The 26910-nt window shown below is 41.3% G+C and overlaps 1 protein-coding gene and 1 non-coding gene across 4 annotated transcripts; one reads left to right on the top strand and one right to left on the bottom strand.

Annotated features, from left to right (window-relative positions):
• Positions 1-111: 111 nt before the first annotated feature.
• Positions 112-25434, bottom strand: cfap97 (cilia and flagella associated protein 97). 3 transcript variants are annotated; one of them, XM_029750174.1, is made up of 8 exons: positions 25165-25433; positions 23937-24290; positions 22852-23033; positions 21341-21509; positions 20228-20591; positions 19708-20009; positions 2972-3140; positions 112-1101 (listed from the first exon to the last, which is right to left on the bottom strand). In XM_029750174.1, the coding sequence occupies exons 2-8, from the start codon at positions 24255-24257 to the stop codon at positions 971-973; spliced, it is 1638 nt and encodes a 545-aa protein (XP_029606034.1). In that variant the 5' UTR covers positions 24258-24290; positions 25165-25433; the 3' UTR covers positions 112-970. The 3 variants fall into 3 exon arrangements, with proteins under 3 accessions (XP_029606034.1, XP_029606035.1, XP_029606036.1); XM_029750175.1 differs by lacking the exon at positions 25165-25433 and adding an exon at positions 24790-25129; XM_029750176.1 differs by lacking the exon at positions 2972-3140 and having other exon boundaries at positions 25165-25434.
• On the top strand, positions 15731-15822 carry trnar-ucu (transfer RNA arginine (anticodon UCU)). The gene is given in 2 exon segments: positions 15731-15767; positions 15787-15822. It is a non-coding gene; the product is annotated as a tRNA-Arg (tRNA).
• Positions 25435-26910: the final 1476 nt, after the last annotated feature.

Below are 26910 nucleotides of genomic sequence, written 5' to 3'. Positions count from 1 at the left end.
CTTTGTTCCCAAGTGGGTGGTATGCAGCTAACTGGCCTACAAAAGACAGCTGCCACAAGTGGAAAAGTCCTGTGGACATTGTTTGAGCTCATTTGACCACGGACAAACATGAGTGGTGAGCGCAACAAGCAGCTTTATTGGAAAACGTCAAGAAATTTGCACAGGATCACAATAAAAATATATATATGACTCCCATAATATTCTAAAAAAGCTTTACTAGACACACAAAGATATATCTCTCTCATTATTCATTATAATGTAAGAACAATTACAGAAAAATTGCAGAAACGTTCCACTGGAAACATATTTCACAAGAGTGCAAATACAGCATGGAATACTTAGTGCTTACTCTATTCACTAAGCATATTGATAAGCACCACCTGCTAAGCTGACAAAGGAATGTTTTTTTTTTTATACCTGAACCATATATCTAGGCTATATCTTCCATTACAACAGAAGCACAGTTCATAATACTTTATAGCAGCTAGCCTTGGTCCTGGGAAGCAATAGTGAAGCAGTTTTATGAGAATGGTTGTATAACGGCAACACAATATCATTCTTACATCATATAGGACTGGTTTTCCGGACCCAAATGAAGCCTACTACTCCTGGACTAAAAAGTATGCTCCAAGGAAAAAACTCAATTGAAAGTTATTTTAGGCTTAGTCTAAATCTGGGAAACAGCCAATCAGTGTCAGATCCCTTTATTTATTAGTATTGCGGGCTAAAACAGAGTCACTGGACAAGTGCATGATCAGAGCACAATGGAGATTTAGTTTGGACAAAGTGTGACCAATTTCTGGCTTCGCACATCTCTGACACAGATCCTTCATTGTGTGGGACAATCCTAACAACCTCAACTTAACCATCTGGGGGAAGATCAGTGTTTAGGGGCAACTATTGACTTATAGGTAAGAACTTGGAAGGGGTGGGGGAGTTGGGGAATGGTGCTCCTCCCTGAGCACAGCTCTCAGGACCAGGCTGCTCGGGACGCTGCCATACTGGCGTGCCTGGGTAGGGGTGTGGAGGTGGTAGCGATGGCAGATGATGCCCTGGCACTATGGTGGTTGTGGTTGGTACTGCCAGGCCTGGGGCTCTTTCCTGAAGAAAAAAACAACAAGACAACAGGAGTCAATACTACTACTGATTACATACTATTACTTCTACATTAATTATATGCTAGTATTACTATACTACACATATGATGAAACAACAAGACAACATGCGTCAATAGCACTACTGATTTACATACTATTGCTACTACATAATTACATACTAGTATTACTATACTACACATATGATGAAACAACAAGACAACATGCGTCAATAGGACTACTGATTTACATACTATTGCTACTACATAATTACATACTAGTATTACTATACTACACATATGATGTACTACCTTCTCCAAAATTTAACTCCCTCAATGTAAAAAGATATGGGCCATGTACATTCGATACAACAGTACATCACATTTGACGTTTGTGGGGTGGGAAAAAGGGAAATGAAAAAACAGCTGTGAGCATTTGTTAGAATTTTGTGCATTTTAAACACAGATCACTCAAAAACTATATTTTAATATTTGTTCATAAAAAATTGTGCATATCAGCAGCCACTTTCAGTACAGTACGCAGTACGGCCACACAAAGGGGATGCCACCGGGAAATTTGAGGCATTATCAAGTGCTTGTCAAATTCTGAATGAGAGAGAGACTGATGAAGTGTGTACAGCCTGCACAAAAAACTAAGCAGAGCTCATGCCTTTCATGCAACTTTTTTCAAATCATCATTAGAGTTGCATCATGTAGCCTTAGAAAGTATTAAAAATCAAAACATATAGCCCAACGCTTGTATCACAACTAAAGTTACATAAATAACTCTAAATTAAGCATATAGAAGTACCTGTTTCTTTTTTAACCGCTCACCACAGAACTGCCACGTGCGCATTCACTCAAATCGTTTGGAGAAAATATCCTTTTTATTTTATTAAATTGTATTCGTCATACTATAAAATAATTCCATGGAATTCTAAGCAAATCTTGTCTGCTAAATGAACTAGTGTAGCCCACAGCCATATGGCATAGCCAGATCAGTACCAAACATAATGACAACTCAGATCTATTCTGTTCTTCTGAAATAGACTACGTTTTCTTCATATCATGTTTCTTTAGACTTGTCTAAAATAAATAATGGATTTATTGTGATGGTGTAGGCTATATTACATGGATTTATTAGACTTTATAAAATATAGATGTTCGAAAGGTCTGCATCAGTGGCTTGTAGGCTTATGTGTGGAAGCCAGAAGATGCTACATGTGTTTATGTTAATTAATGGTCAATTACCGTGAGACTGGCAGTTATTTGCTTGACAATCACCGGCTGAAAAAATTTTGTGACGCCACAGCCCTATGCGTGAGCAGTTACTAATTTTGCAAAATACAAGTAATCTGTGTGACACGTGTGTATACAGTAGGGAGTAATATGTATGTTTTGGTCTTCCACATATCACAACTTATTTCAGCATATTGATTATGAATTTGGACATTTAAAACCGGTGACACTCTACAGTATATAGTATATATAAAAAATACAGGAAGCAGCAACAGTATAATTTCCAACTTATGTTTAAGGAATATACATTTTAATATTATTTCTCAACATAATTCTACTTCATGTAAAATCTTCTGAACGCTATGATTTATTTTTGAAATCATGAAAATTAGTTTGCCTTGGCTACAGTGGAAGTGCTCAGTGCTTATGATCTCGAAAACATTACATGCTAAAAAAAAGGGATTATATTAACAGAGGACTAATGGAAAAAATACCAAAATAGGCTTTGATTAAAGTGATCCTTTAAAAGAACAAAAATAAACGATGCCAATTCAGTCTCTCTTATTAATGAATGACAGAAATAACTATGGTCTTTGGGCTATTGAGAGCTATTGAGCATCAGTTCTTCAGAGAGGTGACCTGGTAATGTTCTGCTGGAGGACCGCTCCATCTTGGAGGGCGATCTGTCCATGGCAGAGAGCGAGGTGGCGATGCCCAGATATCCAGCCTGGCGCTGGTAGTCTGCCAGCTGCTCTGCCCGCTTCATGCCCCGGGTGGGCCTCACTGACTCTAGCCTCCGCAGGAAAGCCTGGTGAGAAATGGTGGTAACAATTTCCATGAAGGGTACCTGTATTTCTTCCTAAGACATTCATAACCTATACATATCACATTCATATTTAGTGCATACACCAACTGCAAGACATAACTACAATATTAACTTGCGGTCGCTGTCATAAGGTAACGTATGCAACTACGAAATGCCTATTAACTGCTCTATGAATACAGTGAGGGTTATGAAGCCATTGTGCAGGTGCCCTTCAACATTTTCAAACACTGCCAGAGCATAAAACACCATTTTACATTCCTTTTCAAGTTTTGATCTGAAAATCATAATATAATTGTGTGTCTAGCAATGGATACCTTTAGGTACTGCAAAGAATTCAACACCATTGGTAACTATCTGGTACCGAATGGTATACAGTATAAGCTAATAGTGTTTCAAAAAGGTAAATAGTGTAATTGTGCACTAAAAATGACATACAGACCACTTTGTCTATTTTGATTATGCCAGCCCAGTGTCATTGATAGAGTAGGCAGCTGCAGACAATGCTCCACACCCGTAAAATCATTAGCACATTTCAGTTAAACAAAATGGATCTGTCAACAGTGTCAAAGGGAACAGGCCTTACAAATCCACTGGACTTGAGCCATTACCATTATAAGCTCAGCAAAAAAGAAACGTCCGCTCACTGTCAACTGCGTTTATTTTCAGCAAACTAAACATGTGTAAATATTTGTATGAACATAACAAGCTTCAACAACTGAGATATAAACTAAACAAGTTCCACAGACATGTGACTAACAGAAATGGAATAAAGTATCCCTGAACAAAGGGGTGTCAAAATCAAAAGTAACAGTCAGTATCTGGTGTGGCCACCAGCTGCATTAGGTACTGCAGTGCATCTCCTCCTCGTGGACTGCACCAGATTTGCCAGTTCTTGCTGTGAGATGTTACCCCACTCTTCCACCAAGGCACCAGCAAGTTCCTGGACATTTCTGGGGGGAATGGCCCTAGCCCTCACCCTCTGATCCAACAGGTCCCAGACGTGCTCAATGGGATTGAGATCCGGGCTCTTCGCTGGCCATGGCAGAACACTGACATTCCTGTCTTGCAGGAAATCACGCACAGAACGAGCAGTATGGCTGGTGGCATTGTCATGCTGGAGGGTCATGTCAGGATGAGCCTGCAGGAAGGGTACCACATGAGGGAGGAGGATGTCTCCCAGGTAACACACAGCGTTGAGATTGCCTGTAATGACAACAAGCTCAGTCCAATGATGCTGTGACACACCGCCCCAAACCATGATGGACCCTCCACCTCCAAATCGATCCAAATCCGTTGTTACACGTGGTCTGCCACTGCGAGGACGATCAGCTGTCCGTCCTGTCTCCCTGTAGCTCTGTCTTAGGCGTCTCACAGTACGGACATTGCAATTTATTGCCCTGGCCACACCTGCAGTCCTCATGCCTCCTTGCAGCATGCCTAAGGCACATTCATGAGGATGAGCAGGGACCCTGGTCATCTTTCTTTTCGTGTTTTTCAGAGTCAGTAGAAAGGCCTTTTTAGTGTCCTAAGTTTTCATAACTGTTACCTTACCATAACTGCCTACCATCTGTAAGCTGTTCGTGTCTTAACGACCTTTCCACAGGTGCATGTTCATAAATTGGCTGTAGAAATATAACCACTCAAATTCAAAGACAGAGTTATGGATGCAAGGACTGACCATCCATGATACAAAAATGAGTTTTAAACATGTAAAAAAAAAAAGCAAAACTGTTTGTTAACATTTACTTTGTTTACAAACACTGGAGTAAAACAAGCTTACATTTTGGGTTTGTTTATGATTTTTTTTGTACCCCTTTTTCTCCCCAATTGGTAGTTACAGTCTTGTCCCATCGCTGCAACTCCCGTACGGACTCAGGAGAGGCAAAGGTAGAGAGCTGTGCGTCCTCCGAAACACAACCCAGCCAAGCTGTTTCTTGACAACGCCCGCTTAACCCGGAAGCCAGCCGCACCAATGTGTCGGAGGAAACACCGTACACCTGGCGACCGTTTCAACGTGCAATGCCCGGCCCGGCCCGCCACAGGAGTTGCTAGTGCGCTATGGGACAAGAACATCCCTGCCGGCCAAACCCTCCCCTAACCCGGACGACGCTGGGCCAATTGCGTGCCGCCCCATGGTTCTCCAGGTCGCGGCCAGCTGTGACCGAGCCTGGACTCGAACCAATCTCTAGTGGCACAGCTAGCACTTTGAAGCAGTGCCTTAGACCACTGCACCACTCGGGAGGCCCATATTTAGGGTTTGATGGGGTATGAAAGTTGAACTAAGCTCATGAGGCATTTATAAGTCATATTCTTCAAGAATCAATGGGTACATACAGTGCCTTCGGAAAGTATTCAGACCCCTTGACTTTTTCCACAATTTGTTACGTTACAGCCTTATTCTAAAATATATTAAATTATTGTTTTCCTTCAATCTACACACAATACCCCACAATGAAAAGGTGAAAACAGGTTCAGATGTTCTTTTGCAAATGTATAAAAATAACTAAAAACAGAAATACCTTATTTAAGTATTTAGACCCTTTGCTATGCGACTCGAAATTGAGCTCAGGTGCATCCTGTTTCCATTGATCATCATTGAGATGTTTCTACAACTTGGAATCCAACGGTGGTAAATTCAACTGATTAGACATTATTTGTAAAGGCACACATCTGTCTATATACGGTCCCACAGTTGACAGTGCATGTCAGCGCAAAAACGGAATTGTCCATAGAGCTCCGAGACAGGATTCTGTTGATGCACAGATCTGGGGAAAGGTATCAAAAAATGTCTGCAGCATTGAAGGTCCCCAAGAACACAGTGGCCACCATCATTCTTAAATGGAAGAAGTTTGGAACGAGCAAGACACTTCCTAGAGCTGACCGCCCGGCCAAACTGAGCAATTGGGGGAGAAGGGCCGTGGTCAGTGAGGTGACCAAGAAGCCGATGGTCACTCTGACAGAGCTCCAGAGTTCCTCTATGCAGATGGGATAACCTTCCAGAAGGACAACCATCTCTGCATCACTCCACCAATCAGGCCCTTATGGTAGAGTGGCCAGATGGAAGCCACTTTTCAGTAAAAGGCACATGACAGCCCGCTTGGAGTTTTCCAAAAGGCACCTAAAGGACACTCCGACCATGAGAAACAAGATTCTTTGGTCTGATAAAAACCAAGATTGAACTCTTTGGCCTGAATGCCAAGCATCACGTCTGGAAGAAACCTGGCACCATCCCTACGGTGAAGCATGGTGGTGGTTTTTCAGCGCCCGGGACTGTCAGGATCGAGGGAAAGATGAGAGGAGCAAAGTACAGAGAGATCCTTGATGAAAACGTGCTCCAGAGCACTCAGGACCTCAGACTGGGATGAAGGTTCACCTTCCAACAGGACAACGACCCTAAGCAAACAGCCAAGACAGCACAGGAGTGGCCTCGGGACAAGTCTCTGAATGTCCTTGTTTGGCCCAGCCAGAGCCCGGACTTGAACCTGATCCAACATCTCTGGAGAGACCTGAAAATAGCTGTGCAGCGACTCTCCCCATCCAACCTGAGTTTGAGAGGATCCTCTGAAACCTGAGTTTGAGAGGATCTGCAGAGAAACTCAGAGAAACTCCCCAAATACAGGTGTGATATTTCTTTCTTTCATTTTTATAAATTAGGAAAAATGTATAAAAACCTGTATTTCCTTTGTCATTTTGGGGTATTATGTGTAGATTGATGAGGATTTTAAAAACATTTTAGAATAAGGCTGTAACGTAACAAAATGTGGAAATAGTCAAGGTGTCTAAATACTTTCCAAATGCACGGTAAGTCCAAAAATAGATATAGCAACTATTGATTGCCCCTTTAAAGGCAGACTCAGCGAAATGATGTTGCCACGAGCAGCACTGCAGATATTGAGATGAGCCAGGGCACCAAAACAGCGGTGAAGTTGACCCTCGCACTTCAACGCTCTAAGTTGTTGCGGAAATTGAACCACTATGCTGTTTACTTTCTGCATCTATGTCATATCGCTGACTCTACCTTTAACACATGATTGACAAAAGATGACGGTATCTGGACATATTTTGATTTGCGACAGCCACGAAGTATGTGTGCTGGTAGTTAGTTAAAAACACATGTACATTAACTGTGAACACCGTATGTCTACTGCACAGCTTTTGTATGTGTGAGTGAGTGAGTGAGTGAGTAAGAGAGTACTATTCAACTTATGTTGCGCAGTAGTTCATTCAGAGATTGATTTAGTTAAATCCGGTCAATAAGATGAGCATGCAGATGAGGTTCTATGATGTCATAACCCCCCCCCCCCCCAACCAACCCCCACACCCCATTACACAAGAGAAACGCTTTGCTGACTTATGAGGCTTTGGGCCCCTCTCCCTAGTTTAACTAGTTGGTTGGCCCTTAGCCATGACCTTGCCCTTATTGGAAGTACATGGCACGAGTTCACATGAACTCTTCCTTAGACACAGTCCACACTAATTAAAACTACTTGACCCCTCCGATCATGTTCAATAGCTAAGTCTCTTGCAAATAGATTTTATTTCAATGAGAAACTGGATAAATAAAAGTGGAAATTAAACTAAAGTATTAAGCCAAACACATTACCAAAACACAAAGAAATTGTGTCATTGTGGCAAGATCATATGGCATTTTTATATACATTTCAACTATCTAATATGATTTCTTATACACTGTGAGTAGACAGTTCATGTAGAAACAAACGTTTACAAGGCCATTACCAGAGACCTTAATGAAACTGGGAGAGGATAGTGAGCCCTGAAAAGCAGAGGTAAAAACGTGGGCCATTGAGAGTAAAAATAACCAGTGCTCAGCCAGTAGCTCAAAATGTCACATGCAGTCACGCTCCCACCAACAAGCCCTATGGAGAAGAAATCTCAGTAAGTGAGACCGTCAGGAAGAACTAGGAATGGAAATAGGGGAAAGGTTAAGAATGGTCCCCCATATTTCATAGGAGGCAGAACTGACCGGTACTATATATAAACCCCTTGCTAGAAAATATATAACATTTTTTGTGTAAACCAATACAATCTCTCAGACAGTGTGTATAACAATATCATAAAATATGCATTGAGCCAGGTAAGGACAAGGTATTCATATTTCTCTCAGGTCACACTTTGGATAGTCCCAAATGATGATCTACAGATGGTCAAACTATCTGTTGATATGCAACTGCTTGCCTAAGTTGGGGTTAGAATAAGGGTTAGGTTAAGGTCAGGGTTAGGGCTATTGTTAGTGGATTTTTAGTTGAAATGTTGTTGATGGTAATTGAACATCTACAAACCATCTACTTGGGATTCTACACATAAAGTGATACCTTCTCTCAAACTATATAGTGTACAATGAGTGAGAAGGACAGTCAACTACCCTGAACAACTCAAATGCTGGACAAATGTGCCATCTGTCAATGGAGAGACAGTGTGTGTGTGTGTGTGTGTGTGTGTGTGTGTGTGTGTGTGTGTGTGTGTGTGTGTGAGAGAGAGTTTGTGTGAGAGGTGTATATACATCACACGGTATATTCAATTACCACACTAAGAATAGAGGGAGGGAGAGCATGAGGGAGAGAAAACTCATCAAGAGGGGGAGGAGAGTAAGAGAGAGAGAGCAAGAAAGAGTGAAAGAGAGCACTGCAAGACAGCTACAGTACTGTACAGCCTGTACCAGCCAGCACACTGACTGCTCATTGCACAATAACAGTGCAAGTTTTGGAGATAAAAGGGTGACTTTCTGACATATAGGATGACAGACTTTATCTAATCACTGCAAACAATGAGCATTTGGGATAAATTCTAGAATATTTTTTTACAAATTAATACATTTTTTAAAGCTGAAATGTCTTCAGTCATTAAGTATTCAGCCCCTTTGTTATGGCAAGCCTAAATAAGTTCAGGAGTCACATAATAAGTTGCATGGTCTCACTGTGTGTGCAATAATAGTGTTTGACGTGTTTTTTTAATGACTACGTCATCTCTGTACCCCACACATGCAATTATCTGTAAAGTCCCTCAGTTGAGCAGTGATTTAAAAAAAAAAAAAAAAAAAAAAGGAGTCAACCACAAAGACCAGGGAGGTTTCCAATGCCTCGCAAAGAACGGCACCTATTGGTAGACGGGTAAAAATAAAAAATAAAAAATATAATGTGGCAGGGCTTGCAAACTAGCAACACTGAAGCATGCATGAGAGCACCAGCTGTTCTGGACAATTGTATGATCATGCTCTCCGTAGCCGATGTGAGCAAGATCTTTAAACAGGTCAACATTCACAAGGCCGCGGGGCCAGACTGATTACCTTGACATGTACTCAGAGCATGCGTGGGCCAACTGGCAAGTGTCTTCACTGACATTTTCAACCTCTCCCTGACCAAGTCTGTAATCCCAACATGTTTCAAGCAGACCATCATAGTCCCTGTGCCCAAGAAAGCAAAGGTAACCTGCCTAAAATTACTCCTGCCCTGTAGCACTCACGTCGGTAGCCATGAAGTGCTTTAAAAGTCTGGTCATGGCTCACATCAACACCATCATTACGGAAACACTAGACCCACTCCAATTCGCATACCGCCCCAACAGATCCACAGATGACACAATTTCAATCGCACTCCACACTGCCCTTTCCCACATGGACAAAAGGAACACCTATGTGAGAATGCTGTTCATTGACTACAGCTCAGCATTCAACATCACAGTGCCCACAAAGCTCATCACTAAGCTAAGGACCCTGGGACTAAACATCTCCCTCTGGACCCCCTGACGGGCCGCCTCCCAGGTGGTAAGGGTAGGCAACAACACATCTGCCACGCTGATCGTCAGCGTGCTCAGTCCCCTCCTGTACTCCCTGTTCACCCACAACTGCGTGGCCAAGTCAGGATGCTCTCGATGGTGCAGCTGTAGCTGTAGAACCTTCTGAGTATCTGAGGACCCATGCCAAATCTTTTCAGTTTCCTGAGGGGGAATAGGCTTTGTTGTGCCCTCTTTACGACTGTCTTGGTGTGCTTGGACCATGTTAGTTCGTTGGTGATGTGGACACCAAGGAACCTGAAGCTCTCAACCTGCTCCACTACAGCCCAATCGATGAGAATGGGGGCATGCTCGGTTCTCTTTTTCCTGTAGTCCACAATCATCTCCTTTGTCTTGATCACGTTGAGGGAGAAGTTGTTGTCCTGGCCCCACATGGCCAGGTCTCTGACCTCTTTATAGGTTGTCTCGTCGTTGTTGGTGATCAGGCCTACCACTGTTGTGTCATCGGCAAGGTTAATGATGGTGATGGAGTCGTGCCTGGCCGTGCAGTCATGAGTGAACAGGGAGTACAGGAGGGGACTGAGCACGCACCCCTGAGGGGCCTCTGTGTTGAGGATCAGCATGGCGGATGTGTTGCTACCTACCCTCACCACCTGGGGGCAGCCCATCTGAAGTCCAGGATCCAAAACATTTTCAAAAGACTCCAGTCAACCAAGTCATAGAGTGTTCTCTCTGCTACCGAACGGCAAGCGGTACCAGAGTACCAAGTCTAGGTCCAAAAGGCTCCTTAACAGCTTCTACCCCCAAGCCATAAGACTACTGAACAATTAATCAAATGGCCACAAGGACTACTTACATTGATACCCCCCCTTTGTTTTTACACTGCTGCTACTCGCTGTTTATTATCTATGCATAGTCACTTAACACCTACCTATATGTTCAAATGACCTCGACTAACCTGTACCCCTGCACATTGACTCGGTACTGGTACCCCCTGTATATAGCCTCGGTATTGTTATTTTATTGTGCTACTTTATTTATTTTTTTACTTTAGTTTATTTAGTGAACATTTTCTTAACTCTATTTCTTGAACTGCATTGTTGGTTAACGGCTAGTAAGCATTTAACGGTAAGGTCTACCTGTTGTATTCAACTTGTCTAAGTCCTATCATCAACTGATTTTAGCCATGGATTGCCATGGCTGTGGATTGCATGCATTGTTTGAATGAAATGTTGGCATATTGGCAGTTAGTTTTTTCAAATTATGGAATAATTCCTCTAAAACTGGTTGACTAGCTAGTTATCAAACATACAGATAAATTCTTCAAATTAAATATTTTACACAATATCTTATCACAGCAACACTATTATGGCTCTAGCCAGAAGTTTTGCTTTGGCATTTATGATTTATTCTACAATTCAAACATGGAGATTATCCCAAACTCCCGTTCCACCTACACCAAAAGATGTGGATGGAAATCTCCCCTTTCATATTGTGGACTTCATTTTATCCATTTGAACGCACGGAGCCTTCTGCCGAAATTAGATGAACTAAAACTCCTTGCTTCTAACACACAGGCTGCAGTAGTCGCTGTGACTGAGACATGGCTCGATGGGTCAATTGAGGATGATGAGGTTGAGCTACAGGGTTATAGCATTCATAGAATTGACGGAAACCGAAACTGTGTTTTACTAGGAATGATGTGCATTTTAACCCTCATTCAGATCTGAAAATGGATGGTCTTGAGGTTGCATGGGTAGATATACTTCTTCCTAAATGTCGTCCTATACTTGTTGGTGTGTGCTATCGGCCTCCTAAGCAGAATCATTTATATGAATTGCTGTGATCACAATGTATTTGCTGATAGAGAATGTATTCTAATTGGTGATTTTAATACAAATGTGCAGTTATCACCCCAGAGAAATACACAAGTAAATGCCCTGTATAACTTTAATCAGTTATTTGGACAAAAACAACTGATTGTTGAGCCAACCCGGGTGTGTACTGACAGTAAATCAACTTTGGATTTGATTATTGTATCAGATCAAGAGAACGTCTGTCATGTACTAAACTGTGATGATGTTGATCAAGCTTGGTATCTTTTTAAAGATCGATTTCTGTCTGCACTAGACTCTCTGGCTCCGATGAAACAAATTCAAATCAAACAGTGGTCAGGGAAATGGATCACTTCCGAGATCTTAGACCTCATAAAGAAAAGGGATCGCTACTTGTCCAGATTCAGAAGGACAAATCTACAACAAGATTATGATGGTTATATTAACTGCAGAAACCAGGCAAGATACAAAATGGATAAGGACAAATCCCAACATTATATAGACGGCGTTAATGACAACTTACATCAGCCTCGTAAACTGTGGAAAATTTTAAAGGACATTGGTTCAAAAACTCCCCATAAGGTAAAATCCTGTAGTATTGGCCTGGATATTGATGATGTTTTATGTCATGACCAGGCAAAGGTTGCAAATTATTTAAAACATTTTTTTTTTACCACTATAGCCTCATCTCTGGTTAAGAAGTTACCCACCTGCTCTGGACACTATGGCTAGTCTTTCATTAACAACTTTTACCACAGCAGAGGTATCACAAATTATTTGTTTGAGCTGTGCATTGTAACAGAGGACAAAGTTTCCAATCTACTATGCTTAATGAGCACAAACAACGCAACTGGGCTGGATAACCTCCGTGCAAGATTCATAAAGGATAGTGCTTGTGTCACCGCTAAAATGATAATGCATTTTGTAAACCTTTCTATTAGTAGTGGTACATTTCCCAAGGGTCTCAAAACAGCCCGGGTGGTTCCACGCCACAAGAAGAGCAGTAAAACAAATGTAATAACCTACAGGCCTGTTTCAATCCTCAAAACCTTATCCAAAGTTGTTGAGAGATAAGTTTTTTATCAACTTGAGGGATACCTTCTTGAGCAGAAACTTCTTTATGAACTACAATCTGGTTTTAGGACAGCTCATTCCACTGATACTTATCCACCTTTTTGAGCACATTAAGCAGGAAAGTGAGAAGGGGAACTATACAGGTATGGTCATGTTAGACTTGCAGAAAGCTTTTGACACTGTGGACAATGATATTCTCCTGATGAAACTGAAATGCATGGGTCTAAATTATGTAACAGTGAATTGGTTTAGGTCTTATCTGACCAACAGAACATAAGTATGTAATGTTGGTGATGAAATATCCTGTGGAGTACCGCAGGGATCAATTTTAGGGCCTCTCTTATTTTTTATATACGATAATGATATGCCAGATACAGTAACGTGCAAACTCTTGCTTTATGCTGATGATTCAGCCATACTGGTATCAGGGAAGGATACAGTTTACATTGAGGAGACCCTGAGTAAAGAATTGCATTTTGTTAGAGATTGGTGGTCTGACAACAAATTGTCACTACATTTGGGAAAAACTGAATCGATTTTGTTGTAACAAAACGTAGATTGCTTAGGGCTGACAAGATAACGGTAAACTGTGCAGGCATGGAGATTGAATCTAAAACAAGTATCTTATCTTGGTGTGTCCCTAGATCAATCCTTTTCTAGAGACCTGATTGCTGCTAAAATCCTTTCTAAAATTGTGAACAAATTGAAATGTTTATATCGTAACACTAGATATTTTAACATTAAAGTTAAGAAACTGCTTGTCTCAACCTTCATTCAGTGTCATTTTGATTATGCCTGCTCTGCTTGGTATAGTGGGCTATCAAAAAGCTGAAAGAGAGAATGCAGGTCATGCAAAATAATGTTATTAGGTATATGCTGAATGTCCCTAGGACCCACATGGGGGTACAGAAATTTCGGGAGGTGGGCTTGTTGCCTTTTGAGTCCAGAGTGGACCAACTTAAACTTAATCATATGTTTGACATCTTATTAAATGTGCCCCAGGTTACATGAAAAACCACATGGATATGGTCTACTCTATAACCAACACAGTCACAATACCAGATCTAGTGTTATGTCTTGTAAAATCCCAAGAGTAAACAGTACTGCAAGGCATTTGTCTATGGAATAGCCTTCCCTTGGAGATCAAGCAATGAAAAAGTAAAAATAGCTTTAAAAAGCAGGCAAAGGTTGTCATTTGGACATTGTCTAAGTAAGAAAAAAAACACTCCACTGCCCCTTGTGCCCCCTACTGCTGGTCAGGTGTATTTATTTGAAGGATCGGTATGATTAGCAATTAATAGATTGTTTTAATGTGAAATGAATATGGTTGATTTTTAAGGTTAGGGAGAAGTGCAGTGAATAGTGCCACTTTTCAGGATGTCAATATAAATTAATGTATTTATGGTTGTTTGTAATTTTGTCTTGCCTTTTAAATCATTATATACGTTATTGTTTTTACCATTGAGAACCACTTTGGAAACAAGCGTTTTAATTAATACTTTCAAGTGATATACTCTGGGTCCACATTGTCCATTTTGTTGTACATGTCTGTTACCAAAATAAATTAAATTCAATGTGACAAATACAATTTAATTTTGATTTGAATATACTTTTGAGCATGGTGAAGTTATTATTTACACTTTGGATGGTGTATCAACACACTCAGTCACTACAAAGATACAGGCATCCTTCCTAACTCTGTTGCCGAGAGGAAGGAAACCAGGCCAATGATGACTTTAAAACAGTTAGAGTTTAATGGCTGTGACAGGAGAAAACTGCGGATGGATCAACAACATTGTAGTTACTCCAAAAATACTAACCTAATTGACAGAGGGAAAAGAAAGAAGCCTGTACAGAATAAAAAATACCCCAAAACATGTTTGCAACAGGGCACTAAAGTAATACTGCAAAAAATGTGGCAAAGTGATTTAACTTTTTGTCCTGAATACAAAGTGCTATGTTTGGGGCAAATCCAATACAACACATTACTGAGTACCACTCTCCATATTTTTAAGCATAGTGGTGGCTGCATCATGTTATGGGTATGCTTGTAATCCTTTAGGACTGGGGAGTTTTTCAGGATAAAAATAATCTACGAATAGAGCGAAGCACAGGCAAAATCCTAAAGGAAAACCTGAATCAGTCTGCTTTCCTCCAGACACTGGGAGATTAATTCACCTTTCAGCAGGACAATATCCTAAAACAGAAGGCCAAATCCACACTGGAGTTTCTTACCAAGAAGTCAGTGTACAGTCAGGTCCATAAGTATTTGGACAGTGACACAACTTCCATAATTTTGGCTCTGTATGCCATCATAATGGATTTGAAAGGTAACAATCACAATGTGCTTTAAGTGTAGACTTTCATCTTTAATTTAAGGGTTTTGGATAAACCGTGTATAAATTAGAACCATTTTTATACATAGCCCCCCAATTTTAGGGGCACAAAAGTAATTGGAAAAACTAACATAATCATAAATTAAATTGTGAGTTTTAATACTGCAAATCCTTTGCAGTCAATGATTCCCTGAAGTCTGGAACCCATAGACATCAACAGATGCTGGGTTTCTTCCCTGGTGATGCTCTGCCAGGCCTTTACTGCAGCTGTCTTCAGTTCCTGCTTGTTATTGCAGCATTTTGCCTTAATTTTATAGATTTTTTTAAATAGATTTTTTATTACTTTTACCCCTTTTTCTCCCCAATTTCATGGTATCCAATTGGTAGTTACATTCTTGTCCCATCGCTGCAACTCCCGTACGGACTCGGGAGAGGCGAAGGTCGAGAGCCGTGCGTCCTCCAAAACACAACCCAGCCAAGCCGCACTTCTTGCCACAATGCCCGCTTAACCCGGAAGCCAGCCGCACCAATCACACACACAGTTCAAAAGATTCAGTTTCACACACGTGCAACAGGTGGCTCCGTGGCGCAATGGATAGCGCATTGGACTTCTTGGCTTGTGAATGTCAGGTGATTCAAAGGTTGTGGGTTCGAGTCCCACCGGAGTCGCACTTAAAAAACAAAATTGATACAGGAAAATATGACAAAATTATCTTAGTTACTCTTTTAGGACATTTTTGTTGTTAAAAGTAGTATAGCATTTCAAAAGAGACTTGAGTAAGGCAAAATTCTGTATGTATCTTTGGCTAAATACATATAATATTTCTCAACGATCTACTAAAACACGTATTTTTGTGAGCTAAATTTAACAGTGACTTTTTTTCAACATTTTGTTACAGCCTTATTCTAAAATTGATAAAATAGTTTTTTCCCCCTCAATCTACACACAATACCACATAATGACAAGCAAAAACAGGTAAACCTTTTTTTTTGAAAATGTATTTAAAATAAAAAGTACTCAGACCCTTTACTCAGTACTTTGTTGAAGTACCTTTGGAATCTTTGCCTAGATCCTGACTAGTCTTCCAGTACGTGCCGCTGAAAAACATCCCCACAGCATGATGCTGCCACCACCATGCTTCACCATAGGGATGGTGCCAGGTTTCCTCCAGATGTGACGCTTGGCATTCAGACCAAAGAGTTCCATCTTGGTTTCATCAGACCAGAGAATTTTGTTTCTTTAGGTGCCCTTTGGCAAACTCCAAGCGGGCTGTCGTGCCTTTTACTGAGGAGTGGCTTCGATCTGGCCACTTGATTGGTGGAGTGCTGCGGAGATGGTTGTCTTTCTGGAAGGTTCTCCCACCTCCACAGAGGAACTCTGGAGCTCTGTCAGAGTGACCATTGGGTTCTTAGTCACCTCCCTGACCAAGGCCCTTCTCCCCCGATTGCTCAGTATGGACAAGCAGTCAGTTCCAAACTTCCACACTTCTTGGGGACCTTCAATGCTGCAGCCATTTTTTTTAGTACCCTTCCCCAGATCTGTGCCTTGATACAATCCTGTCTTGGAGCTCTACAGACAATTCCTTCGACCTCATGGCTTGGTCTTTGCTCTGACGTGAACTGTGGAACATTATATAGACAGTTGTGTGCCCTTCCAAATCATGTCCAATCAATTGAATTTACCTCAGGTGGACTCCAATCAAGTTGTCGAAACATCTCAAGGATGATAAATGGAAACAGGATGCACCTGAGCTCAATTTCGAGTCTCATAGCAAAGGGTCTGTATACTGTAAATAATGTATTTCTGTTTTTTTGTAATACATTTGCAAAAATTTCTGAAAACCTGTTTTCGCTTTGTCATTATGTGGGATTGTGTGTAGATTGATGAGGGAAAACAATTTAATCAATGTTAGAATAATGCTGTAACCAAATGTGGAAAAAGTGAAGGGGTCTGAATACTTTCCAAATGCACTGCATATTTCTCTCTTGCTTCTCCTTCAGTTTGGAAGAAATGTATTTGTTCAAAACTGTTCAACTATTGTCTTTCTCTGAGTCAACTACTCACCACATGTGATGCACTGCAGTGCTAGCTAGCTGTAGCTTATGCTTTTAGTACTAGATTAATTCTCTGATCCTTTGATTGGGTTGACAACATCTCAGCTGTTCTCCAGCTACATCATGTTGCTACCCTACAGAGTGCCGTTGAGGCTAATGTAGACCTTCTTTGCAAAATAGTATGTTTTAATCAATTATTTTGTGACGTGATTATATTTAGTATAGTTTAATCTAAAAAGGATAACTTATTTAATGTTTAACCATTCATATTTTTATGAAATTCACTGAGGAGGATGGTCCTCCCCTTCATCCTCTGAGGAGCCTCCACTGCCTCACAAGTAGAGGATTATAGTTTTCGGACTAAAAGTGCGTGCACGCAGGCAGCAGTTTGTGTGAAAATGGAACCAAAATGTCCATTACATATGTTTTCTGGACAATTCACAGAAATATTGTCCTTTGGAGGATTGTTTGGGACTTTGGGTTTAGCCAGCAAGGCCTCATTTAAGGACGTAGAACTTTTAGTCTGTACATAACATGGAACAGTTTTGGGCAGTAAAGAGTTACTTTTTCAAAATGCCTTTGCTGCAGCAACTTACATCACAGGGTGAAGCCAAGCGCCAAGTTCATTTGCCCACTTTCTAATTTTCTCTACTGTTGTATATGTTTGATACTAATGTTATCAGATATTCAACCAAATCCTAACATTAGTTAATTACGGGCTAGGGGGCAGCATTGAGAATTTTGGAAAAAATATGTGCCCATTTTTAACTGCCTCCTACACCAACTCAGAAGCTAGAATATGCATATTATTGTCCAGGTTTGGATAGAAAACACCCTAAAGTTTCTAAAACTGTTTGAATGGTGTCTGTGAGTATAACAGAACTCCTATGGCAGGCAAAAACCTGAGAAGGTTTCATGCAGGAAGTACCCTGTCTGACAAGGTGTTGTTGTTCTTGCTTCTGTTTATTGAAGAGTCAGGATCTTAGCTGTAACGTGACAATTCCTAGGGCTCCAATAGGCTCTCAGAACCCGGGAAAAACCTGAACGATGACGAGGCAGCCTCAGGCTGAAACACATTATCTCCTTTTCCAAGTGTCGCATCAGGGGACAACAGAATTAGGCGCGTGCGCGATTCGCCCCCGTGGAGTATTTTCATTCGGCTGTTTAGCTAATTGCAGAATCCCGGTAGGAATATTATCGCTTTTCTACGAGATAAATTGCATAAAAATTGATTTTAAACAGCGGTTGACATGCTTCGAAGTACGGTAATGGATTTTTTGTCACGTTCTGCGCCATGCGCACGACCGTGATTTACCATTCTGATAGTGTCTAGAACGCACGAACAAAACGCCGCTGTTTGGATATAACGATGGATTATTTGGGACCAAACCTACATTTGTTATTGAAGTAGAAGTCCTGGGAGTGCATTCTGACGAAGAACAGGAAAGGTAAGACCATTTTTCTTATAGGAAATATGATTTTGATGAAGGCTAAACTTGCCGGGTGTCTAAATAGCTAGCCCGTGATGGCTGGGCTATGTACTTAGAATATTGCAAAATGTGCTTAATCCGAAAAGCTATTTTAAAATCGGACATATCGAGTGCATAGAGGAGTAATGTATCTATAATTCTTAAAATAATTGTTATGCTTTTTGTGAACGTTTATCGTGAGTAATTTAGCAAATTGTTAGTAAATTCCCCGGAAGTTTGCGGGGGGTATGCTTTTTCTGAACGTCACATGCTAATGTAAAAAGCTGTTTTTTGATATAAATATGAACTTGATTGAACAGACATGCATGTATTGTATAACATAATGTCCTAGGTGTGTCATCTGATGAAGATCATAAAAGGTTAGTGCTGCATTTAGCTGTGGTTTAGGTTTTTGTGACATTATATGCTAGCTTGAAAAATGGGTGTCTGATTATTTCTGGCTGGGTACTCTGCTGACATAATCTAATGTTTTGCTTTCGTTGTAAAGCCTTTTTGAAATCGGACAGTGTGGTTAGATTAACGAGAGTCTTGTCTTTAAATAGCTGTAAAATAGTCATATGTTTGAGAAATTGAAGTAATAGCATTTCAAATGTTTTAAAAATCGCGCCACAGGATTACACTAGCTGTTACGTAGGTGGGACGAATTCGTCCCGCCGGTCCCATAGAGGATAAAGGGAACCCGAGTAAACAAATAACAACAATTACATAACTATTTCATTTATTTCATAAACAAAGTTATGCAACACCCAATGCCCCTGTGTGAAAAAGTAATTTCCTCCATACACTCAAAAACTGGTTGTGCCACCTTTAGCTTAAAAAATATAGAAAAATCAGAAAGGGGCAAATACTTTTTCACGGCAATGTACATCCACTTTAAAGCAAGTCTTGACTTATTTGAGCTTGAAATAAACAAAAAATCCCAATAAACACAATGTAACTTTGAAACAATAAAGCCAAACACCCAATGACAAATGATAAGTTACACACACAAAAAGAGAAGAACACTCACCAGGTTCTCCTTCTCGATGCGCTGCTGCTCGCGCTGCCTGTTGAGGGCGCTGTGATAGAGGCGGACAGGGGGCGGACCCCCTCCTCCTCCGTTGGACCTCCTCCGGGAGCTACTGGTGGTGCTGGTGCCCCCTGTACTGCCCGGTCGCGAGTGGGGCGAGGGGCGCGACAGCTGGCGCAGTAGCCTCTGGTTCTCCTGGTCAATCTGCCGCACCTCGTCATTGCTAAAGGAGTAATTCTTCCTGTTCCTGCCTCCACTGGGGCAGTCGATGGCCAAGCCACTCCCCAGGCGACTGAGGAAGGCTTCAGAGAGAGAGGAGGGAGAGATGACAGAGGAGGAAGCAGCAGATAAACATTTTGTTAGTTAGCCGTCTGATTTGTTACAAATGGAGCATCTGCATGTCAATGAAAATATTTATAAAAACATATGTAAACCGCCACTTTCTCAGATAGATCCTGTCCTCCAGGACTGACCCCCCCCCGCCCGCACACACACCTCAGCCCGCTTCTCCCCACCTCACCTTCTTCTGCATCCTCCTCCTCCTCCTCCTGGGGTATGCTGCTGAGGTTACCAGTGGGAGCGCCCCCCTCTGTCCCTCTATGCTGCCTGACACCCACACCCCCAGGCCCCACACCCTCCTCCTCCACCACCACCCTCCCCACTCCCAGGTCCAGGGACTGGGCCGGGCTGACGTCGGGGGTGGACAGTGGGGTCACGTCAGTCACTGTGTCCTCCTCTTCTTCAAGGGTGGCGGTGGTGTGAGGCATCTCTCTGGGCGCTGCCGAGCCCAGCCTAGGGGGCCTCCATCTGGGGGAGGAGGGCATGGATGTCTGGTGGGTTGGGAGCCCGGGCTTGGGAGAGGGCTCTGGGCATCCGGTATGCACCTGAAGGAAGAATAAGATGCATTCAGGGAGTTGTTTTAAATGTTAAAACGAGATCAATTCTGGATTTTAAGAGTGTCTTAACTCCTGTTGAACAACTTACTGCGACCATAATAGTGCCTACATTTACATTTGAGTCATTTAGCAGATGCTGATGCCCTTTTCCAGACTGTTATGCAGATCGACATACAGTTAGCAGTGATTCTCAGTACTCCTGTGCCAGTTGTGTACTGCAGGTTTTTGTCCCAGCTTAGCGCCATCACACCTGATTCAACTAATCAACAGATTTTGAAAAACAAAATAAGGCTCAGTGGCAAATGAATGTCCAACTAGTCAGTTACAACTGTGTGGAGTTTGTGACAGCAACTATGTGAGCTTATAATAGTATTATAGACACTATGTCCTGGGATTTCTATGATATTCTATATAGAAGACCCCCTTACCTTCCTCATCTTCATTAGTGCAAACCGTAGCGAAACATTTTGCTACAAAAACGAGTGTTTCTTATTTGGTCCCTCCCCATTTCAGCCCGTTTGGTTCGTAGTGAATTCAACCCAGGTGTTTCACTGCTGAGCTGGGACAAATAGCTGGACCCTGTGCGAATACTCTTAAAATGCATCCTTCTTTCCTCCCTTCCTTGAAGTAACCATTGGGTATGTGTACAAAGCCGGGCAGTACGGCAGCTCTCTCCAGGAGCAGGATTGAGAATGACTAGCCTAAGCCAGTTAGACAAGAACAAGTTGTAATCCTACCATGTCCACAGAGTGAGAGGGCTCGGAGGAGCAGCTCTCCCCACTGCTGTAGCTCTCATCTGTCTCCGACTCAGATGAAGTGGAAGACGGGGACAAGCTCCTGTGGCGGAGCTTCCTGACAGGCTTCTTGGGAATGCCGTGTTGTGTCCCATTAGGTCCGGGTATCAACCTTGGGTTAACAAAATATAAAGTCACGAAAAAAAGGCTTACCCATCCAACTGAATGACATGGCACAGTCTAGATAAGAACACAACCTGGTAAACAGAGGATGCAAATGCTTTGCCTGCATATTGGAACACTATACTGTTGATTTGATGTCTGTAATGCACAGGTGTCAAAATCATTCCACGGATGGCAAGTGTCTGCAGGTTTTCACTTCTCCCTTGTACTTGATTGATCAATTAACCCTATCAGTCCTGAGGCCCCATCTAAAATTGTCTTTGCATTTATCCAACTTTCATATATCTGCATGTCCAGCCCCTATAATTAGCCTCACAATGAAGTGTTTTACCATTGTAGGACAACCAGGGCTACAAGTAGAACACAAAACAATTTGAAATAAAGAGTTGCATTCACGAGTTTTATTGACAAATGTCAATTTTAAAAAAATAAGTCTCAGAAGCAAATTAATATCCAACTAGTCAGTGACAACTGTGTGGAGTTTGGAGTTTGTGACAGCAACTATGTGACCTTATTACAGTATTATAGACACTAAGTCCTGGGATTTCCTATGATCTTCTATGTAGAAGAACCCCTTACCTAACAACTCATGTAACTTGTGAACATCATAAAGCAAAACATGTTACATGTGCATGTTCGTGAGAGTCTCAGAGTAGATATCTTTTAATAGTTTGTAGTTCAAACCATTAGGACTCTACAGACATTTTTGTAAGACCCGGCCCGGGCTCCTTGAGGATCTACCCTTGTCTCACAAACACTGCTCTAGCTCAGCCCCCGTTAATCACAGACTAATGACCAAGGCAGTTAAACCCCAACAACAACTGCTCCCCGGGCGCCAATGATATGGATGTCAATTAAGGCAGCCACCCACACCTCTCTGATTCAGTATTGGTATCTACGGATGCAGACGAAATAAACACATCCAATGGTCCAACTCAGAAGTCTTTAGCTCAAACAAAAATGTTTAAAAGGGGTTATAAGTCCAAAATGCACCAGCATTACGGTGGGACTCATTGAATTAAGGTCACTGATTAGTTAGGAACTCCCCTCACCTGGTTGTTTAGGTCTTAATTGGACACAAATTGAAAGGAAATAACAAAATCTAGCAGACACTGCCCTCCACGAAATGAGTTTGACACTCCTGCATAATGTTACATGCTTATTTGCTGCTATCTTGGGCCAGGCCTCCTTTGGGAAAGACATTTATAATCTCAATAGTCACATAAATAATAAATACACGAAGATAAGAAATTGTATGGCTGATTTACATTTTGAGAAGGAAATATGGGATTCCTATCTAATCAGGAAAATAAATCATAAAATCTTTGAACCTTTGACCCAGTGGCCTCCCTGACTCTTCCTCGCTTTCATCTTGGCTCTGATGATAGCCATCTTCATCATCATCGGCGCCTTCTTCCTGCTCCTCTGCCGATGACGCCGTGCGGATGTCGCTGGAGCTCTTGGAGTGAATGCTAGACACCTCCTCTGCACCGCTGCCGTGCTTCACCTCCGACTAGACAGGTAGTGAACATAGTTTACAACTACTACAAATATTACAACAGACCATGGTTAGACATATTTGTTTTACTCAGCTCCCTGGTCATGGAACAGTTCTCAAGCTTTTGATGGACATGTTATTGAAATGATTATCACTAAGAACATGAATGATGAGGATTGCATTTGATTTGACTACTGTTTGTTTTCAATCTGTACTGTATTGTATAAAAACAATTGGAAATCTAATGGACATTTTTAGGATTAAATCATATCTTTATTTCAAATAATTATGCTTCCTTGACATTGATTTTGATTAGGCCTCAATTCCAATGTACCCCAAGGCTGGGCAGTTGTATTGAGTGGCATAATGCCACCTTGTGGCGTAAAGTAGAATGATGAAGCCACAGACTTTTTCATTTTTTATTTAACCTTTATTTAACTAGGCAAATCAGTTAAGAACAAATTCTTATTTACAATAACGGCCTATCTCGGCCAAACCCTAACCGGATGACGCTGGGCCAATTGTGGGCAGCCCTATGGGACTCCCAATCACAGCTGGTTGTGATACAGCCTGGAATCGAACCAGGGTCTGTAGTGACACCTCTAGCACTGAGATGCAGTGCCTTAGACCGCTGCGCCCCTCAGGAGCCCCGCAACTTGCCTAGTACAAGTTAATACGCCTGCATGCTGTTATGCCTGCATGTGCACTGTAAATTGATTACAGATAGGGTGCATTCTGATTTTATAATAAAGCCTTGTTGCCCTTTCCTTGTGACTTTACCTTGACCTGGGTAAAGGGGTCGGGAAATGTCACAAGGGAAAGGGTAAAAGATGACAGTGGTTATTTTCATCAGACTATCATTGTTGATGCCTTTCTTACAGAACATTCACCAAATAGCCTCACCATTAGCATGCCTACCTCTGATTTATTGGACGATATGCTAGAAGACCTGCTCCTCCTGTCTTCGGCCTCAAAGCCATGACCCTTCTCCTCTGTCCTCGGTTGAAATATTACTCCTGCAGGACTAGGGTCCCTAGTACCACCACCAGACCTCTCTGTACCACTACGCCGCTCTGTCTGTGGAGCCTCCGGCTGGATGTCTGGCTTCTTTCTAGCCTCAGAGCTTATTTCACTCTTTCTTTCACTCTTCCCTTGCTCTTTGCTGATGCTGTCACAATCAGCGTCGCTGTCGAAAAACGAGTGATCCACCTCACCCTCCAGTTCTTTGGGGCTGTACATAACAGTTGTCTCCTTCAGCACTCTGGTTGAGAACTGGAGAGAGATAAGGGGACAAAAATGTTTATATTCCATACGCTCAGCTGGTTAATACTTCATTTAAATTCGAAACGGTAGCCTGTAGGTGACTCTCCAATCATCAATGATTGACATATTTAATCAAACCAGCATTAGCAATGTTTAGGCTATATACATTGTATTTGTTGACAAACTGCTTCGTACACACAATCTAGCTACCTACATAATGTCAGCTACAGTAGCTAGCTAGCTAACTGTGAGGGAAGTCTAAAAAGCACTTTTACAGTACCCAATGCCAAAGGCGTTTAGCTATTTTATTTGACCACAGGACAATGAGTCTAGCACTAAATTGCAGGTTTTATTGATCAACGTAAAACATCCACATTTCTAATGGAAGAGCTAGCTAACTCTAGTAAAACAGTTAATAGGTGTACGTTAACGTTAGCAAGGTGTGGAAGTTCCTTGATATCACTAACGTTAGCTAGTTACTGTTAAGCTAGCTAGTAGTTAACGTTACCTAGCTAGTAGAAAGACTGACACTTTTACAGTCAGTTCCCAAAGTAACGTTACCCAAGGCATTCTGCATTCAGTAATTTATTTGACTACAGGACACTGCATATAACGCTTCAGTGTAGCCTTGATTGATGGGAAAGCTAGTAACGTTAGCTAGCTCAAGTAAAACATCCACATCTCAAATGGAAGTTAGCTAGCTAACATAAAGACAAACAGTTAACTTTACTGAAACGTTATCAAGTCAGTATCCTACAAAAGACCGAATCAAGTCAGCTGATCCTATCAAGAAAGCTCTGCTAACGTCAGCCACCTAACCTAGCTAGCTAACATTAGCTAGCTACACTAAAGCACACTAGCTATGTTTTTTTTACGACCTTACCTGGCATGCACGCTAAATGTATGACTCAAGACAAATCAGTTGGTTAATTAGCTAGCTTTGTTTTTTAGTCTATGCCGTTATAACCAAGCAGTCTCCATGTAACGTTACTTTAAATGGCATATTAAAAGTAGTTTGCTAACGTTACATGAAACGAAGATAGACTAAATATGTGTGGGTTGAATAGCTACTGTAACTAAGCAACGTCTTCTTCTTTTTAGTGTGGCTTTCCGGAAGACTATACGCTGTTGGCAGGGTTGCCAGGTTATCTTACATTTCTAGCCCAATGACCCCCAAGCTGCCCACAAGGCCTGAAAACTATCCCAATTGTTTTTGCGCAGCAAGAGAGTACTTGACACGTTAAACCTAATCAACCGTTTTTCCATAAATGAATCGAGCAAATTAAGAAGGCATATCTTCTAAGTAAATTGTAATTACGTTATGATCGGGTTTCCATCCACATAATAAGTATTGCGAGTTAGCTAAAGTAATAAAGGAATTTGAATATGTTGCAAGATAAAAGATAATTCAGTCCAGATCATTTTCTATCAATGGATGTCGATCTGTCTACTTTTGGCATAAAATTGACAGGAGAGTTAGAGTGATGAAAGTTAGACAGAGGATATCGAAATCTCTACCCAAGAAACACTTGGAAGAACTTAAAAAAACGAATGTTATGCAATTTCTCTGGCAATTATGCCTTATTAAGTGCCAGATGTTAAGACTACAACCTGTTATAAATGGCCTATTTGCTAGATTGGCTTGTCATTTCTATAGGCATAGGCTACTGACTCAAATCTTGGTTTATGATTGCAATTCAACTTTGCCATTGGTTTGCTTAGCTAAGTGCAGGTAGCCTATAGCCCCTGATAGGCCTACATCTAATTTCAGATAGCCTACAGTAACCTAGGCAAGATGTAGGCAAGATGTAAACTGAACGATTTAGCAATTTGCTTAGTTGAAATTGACATTCTAATTTATTCAACATGAATAGCAAGGTGATTTAGAAGTAAAAATTGCTTGTATTGTCCAATAGCCTGCTGGAATAGGCTTCTGGAGATGAGGTCTTAATTTAAATCACTAAACAAATATTAACAATATGGATATGAACTGAATATGCTTGACAATATCAGCCAGTGTTTTATCTGTAGCCTAATCTGACTGACTGTTACTGTCAATCTAATGCATTCTAACAACAGCTGACAATTGCGATAGAGCTGTGACCAATGCTCCCTACAATTTTGGGGGGCACTGAGCAAATTTTAGGTCTTGTGAGCAGAAACTTGAACATTGTGAGAATTTACAGTGAACACTGAGGCTGTACTCTTACAGTTTTAGACAGTAGCCAGTAGGCTATTGTGGCTATCTGAGCATAATGTAGGCCTACCAACAAAACCAATGGAGCAAATCCCATAACATTTTCACATGGAAATAGCTTTTGATTTCTATGATATAGTCTACAGTAGCCTATATGTGGTGTTCAGCGCAGGCCTACATTGCATGAGACTTTTAAAAAGTTTTTACATTATGAAGGGCTTGATATTAATACTTTTTTACTTGGTCTGTAACATGATATGCCAAATAGGTGACTGTAAATTGCATTGTATTGTGTTGTATGATGCAAGAAACCACTTTACAATATAAAATGAATTATTATTACTACCATACAGAGAATTAGGCAATGTAAATTGTTGTAATATTTGTTCTGTCTTTGGAGGATTAAACAGAAATCCTCCATCCGCTTGTTTT

The sequence above is a fragment of the Salmo trutta genome, chromosome 4, assembly GCF_901001165.1.
Source record: "Salmo trutta chromosome 4, fSalTru1.1, whole genome shotgun sequence".
NCBI lineage: Eukaryota > Metazoa > Chordata > Actinopteri > Salmoniformes > Salmonidae > Salmo > Salmo trutta.
Note: the sequence above shows the minus strand (reverse complement) of the source record. Positions and strands in the feature narration are given on the sequence as shown.

Coding starts and splice junctions, on each gene's coding strand:
- cfap97 (XM_029750174.1), bottom strand. CDS start 24,257: ATGTACAGCCCCAAAGAACTGGAGGGTGAGGTGGATCACTCGTTTTTC. Junction 20,592..21,340: donor CCTCTCACTCTGTGGACATG/GTAGGATTACAA, acceptor TTCTTCCTTCAG/GTGCATACCGGATGCCCAGA. Junction 20,010..20,227: donor GGAGGAGGATGCAGAAGAAG/GTGAGGTGGGGA, acceptor CTCTCTCTGAAG/CCTTCCTCAGTCGCCTGGGG.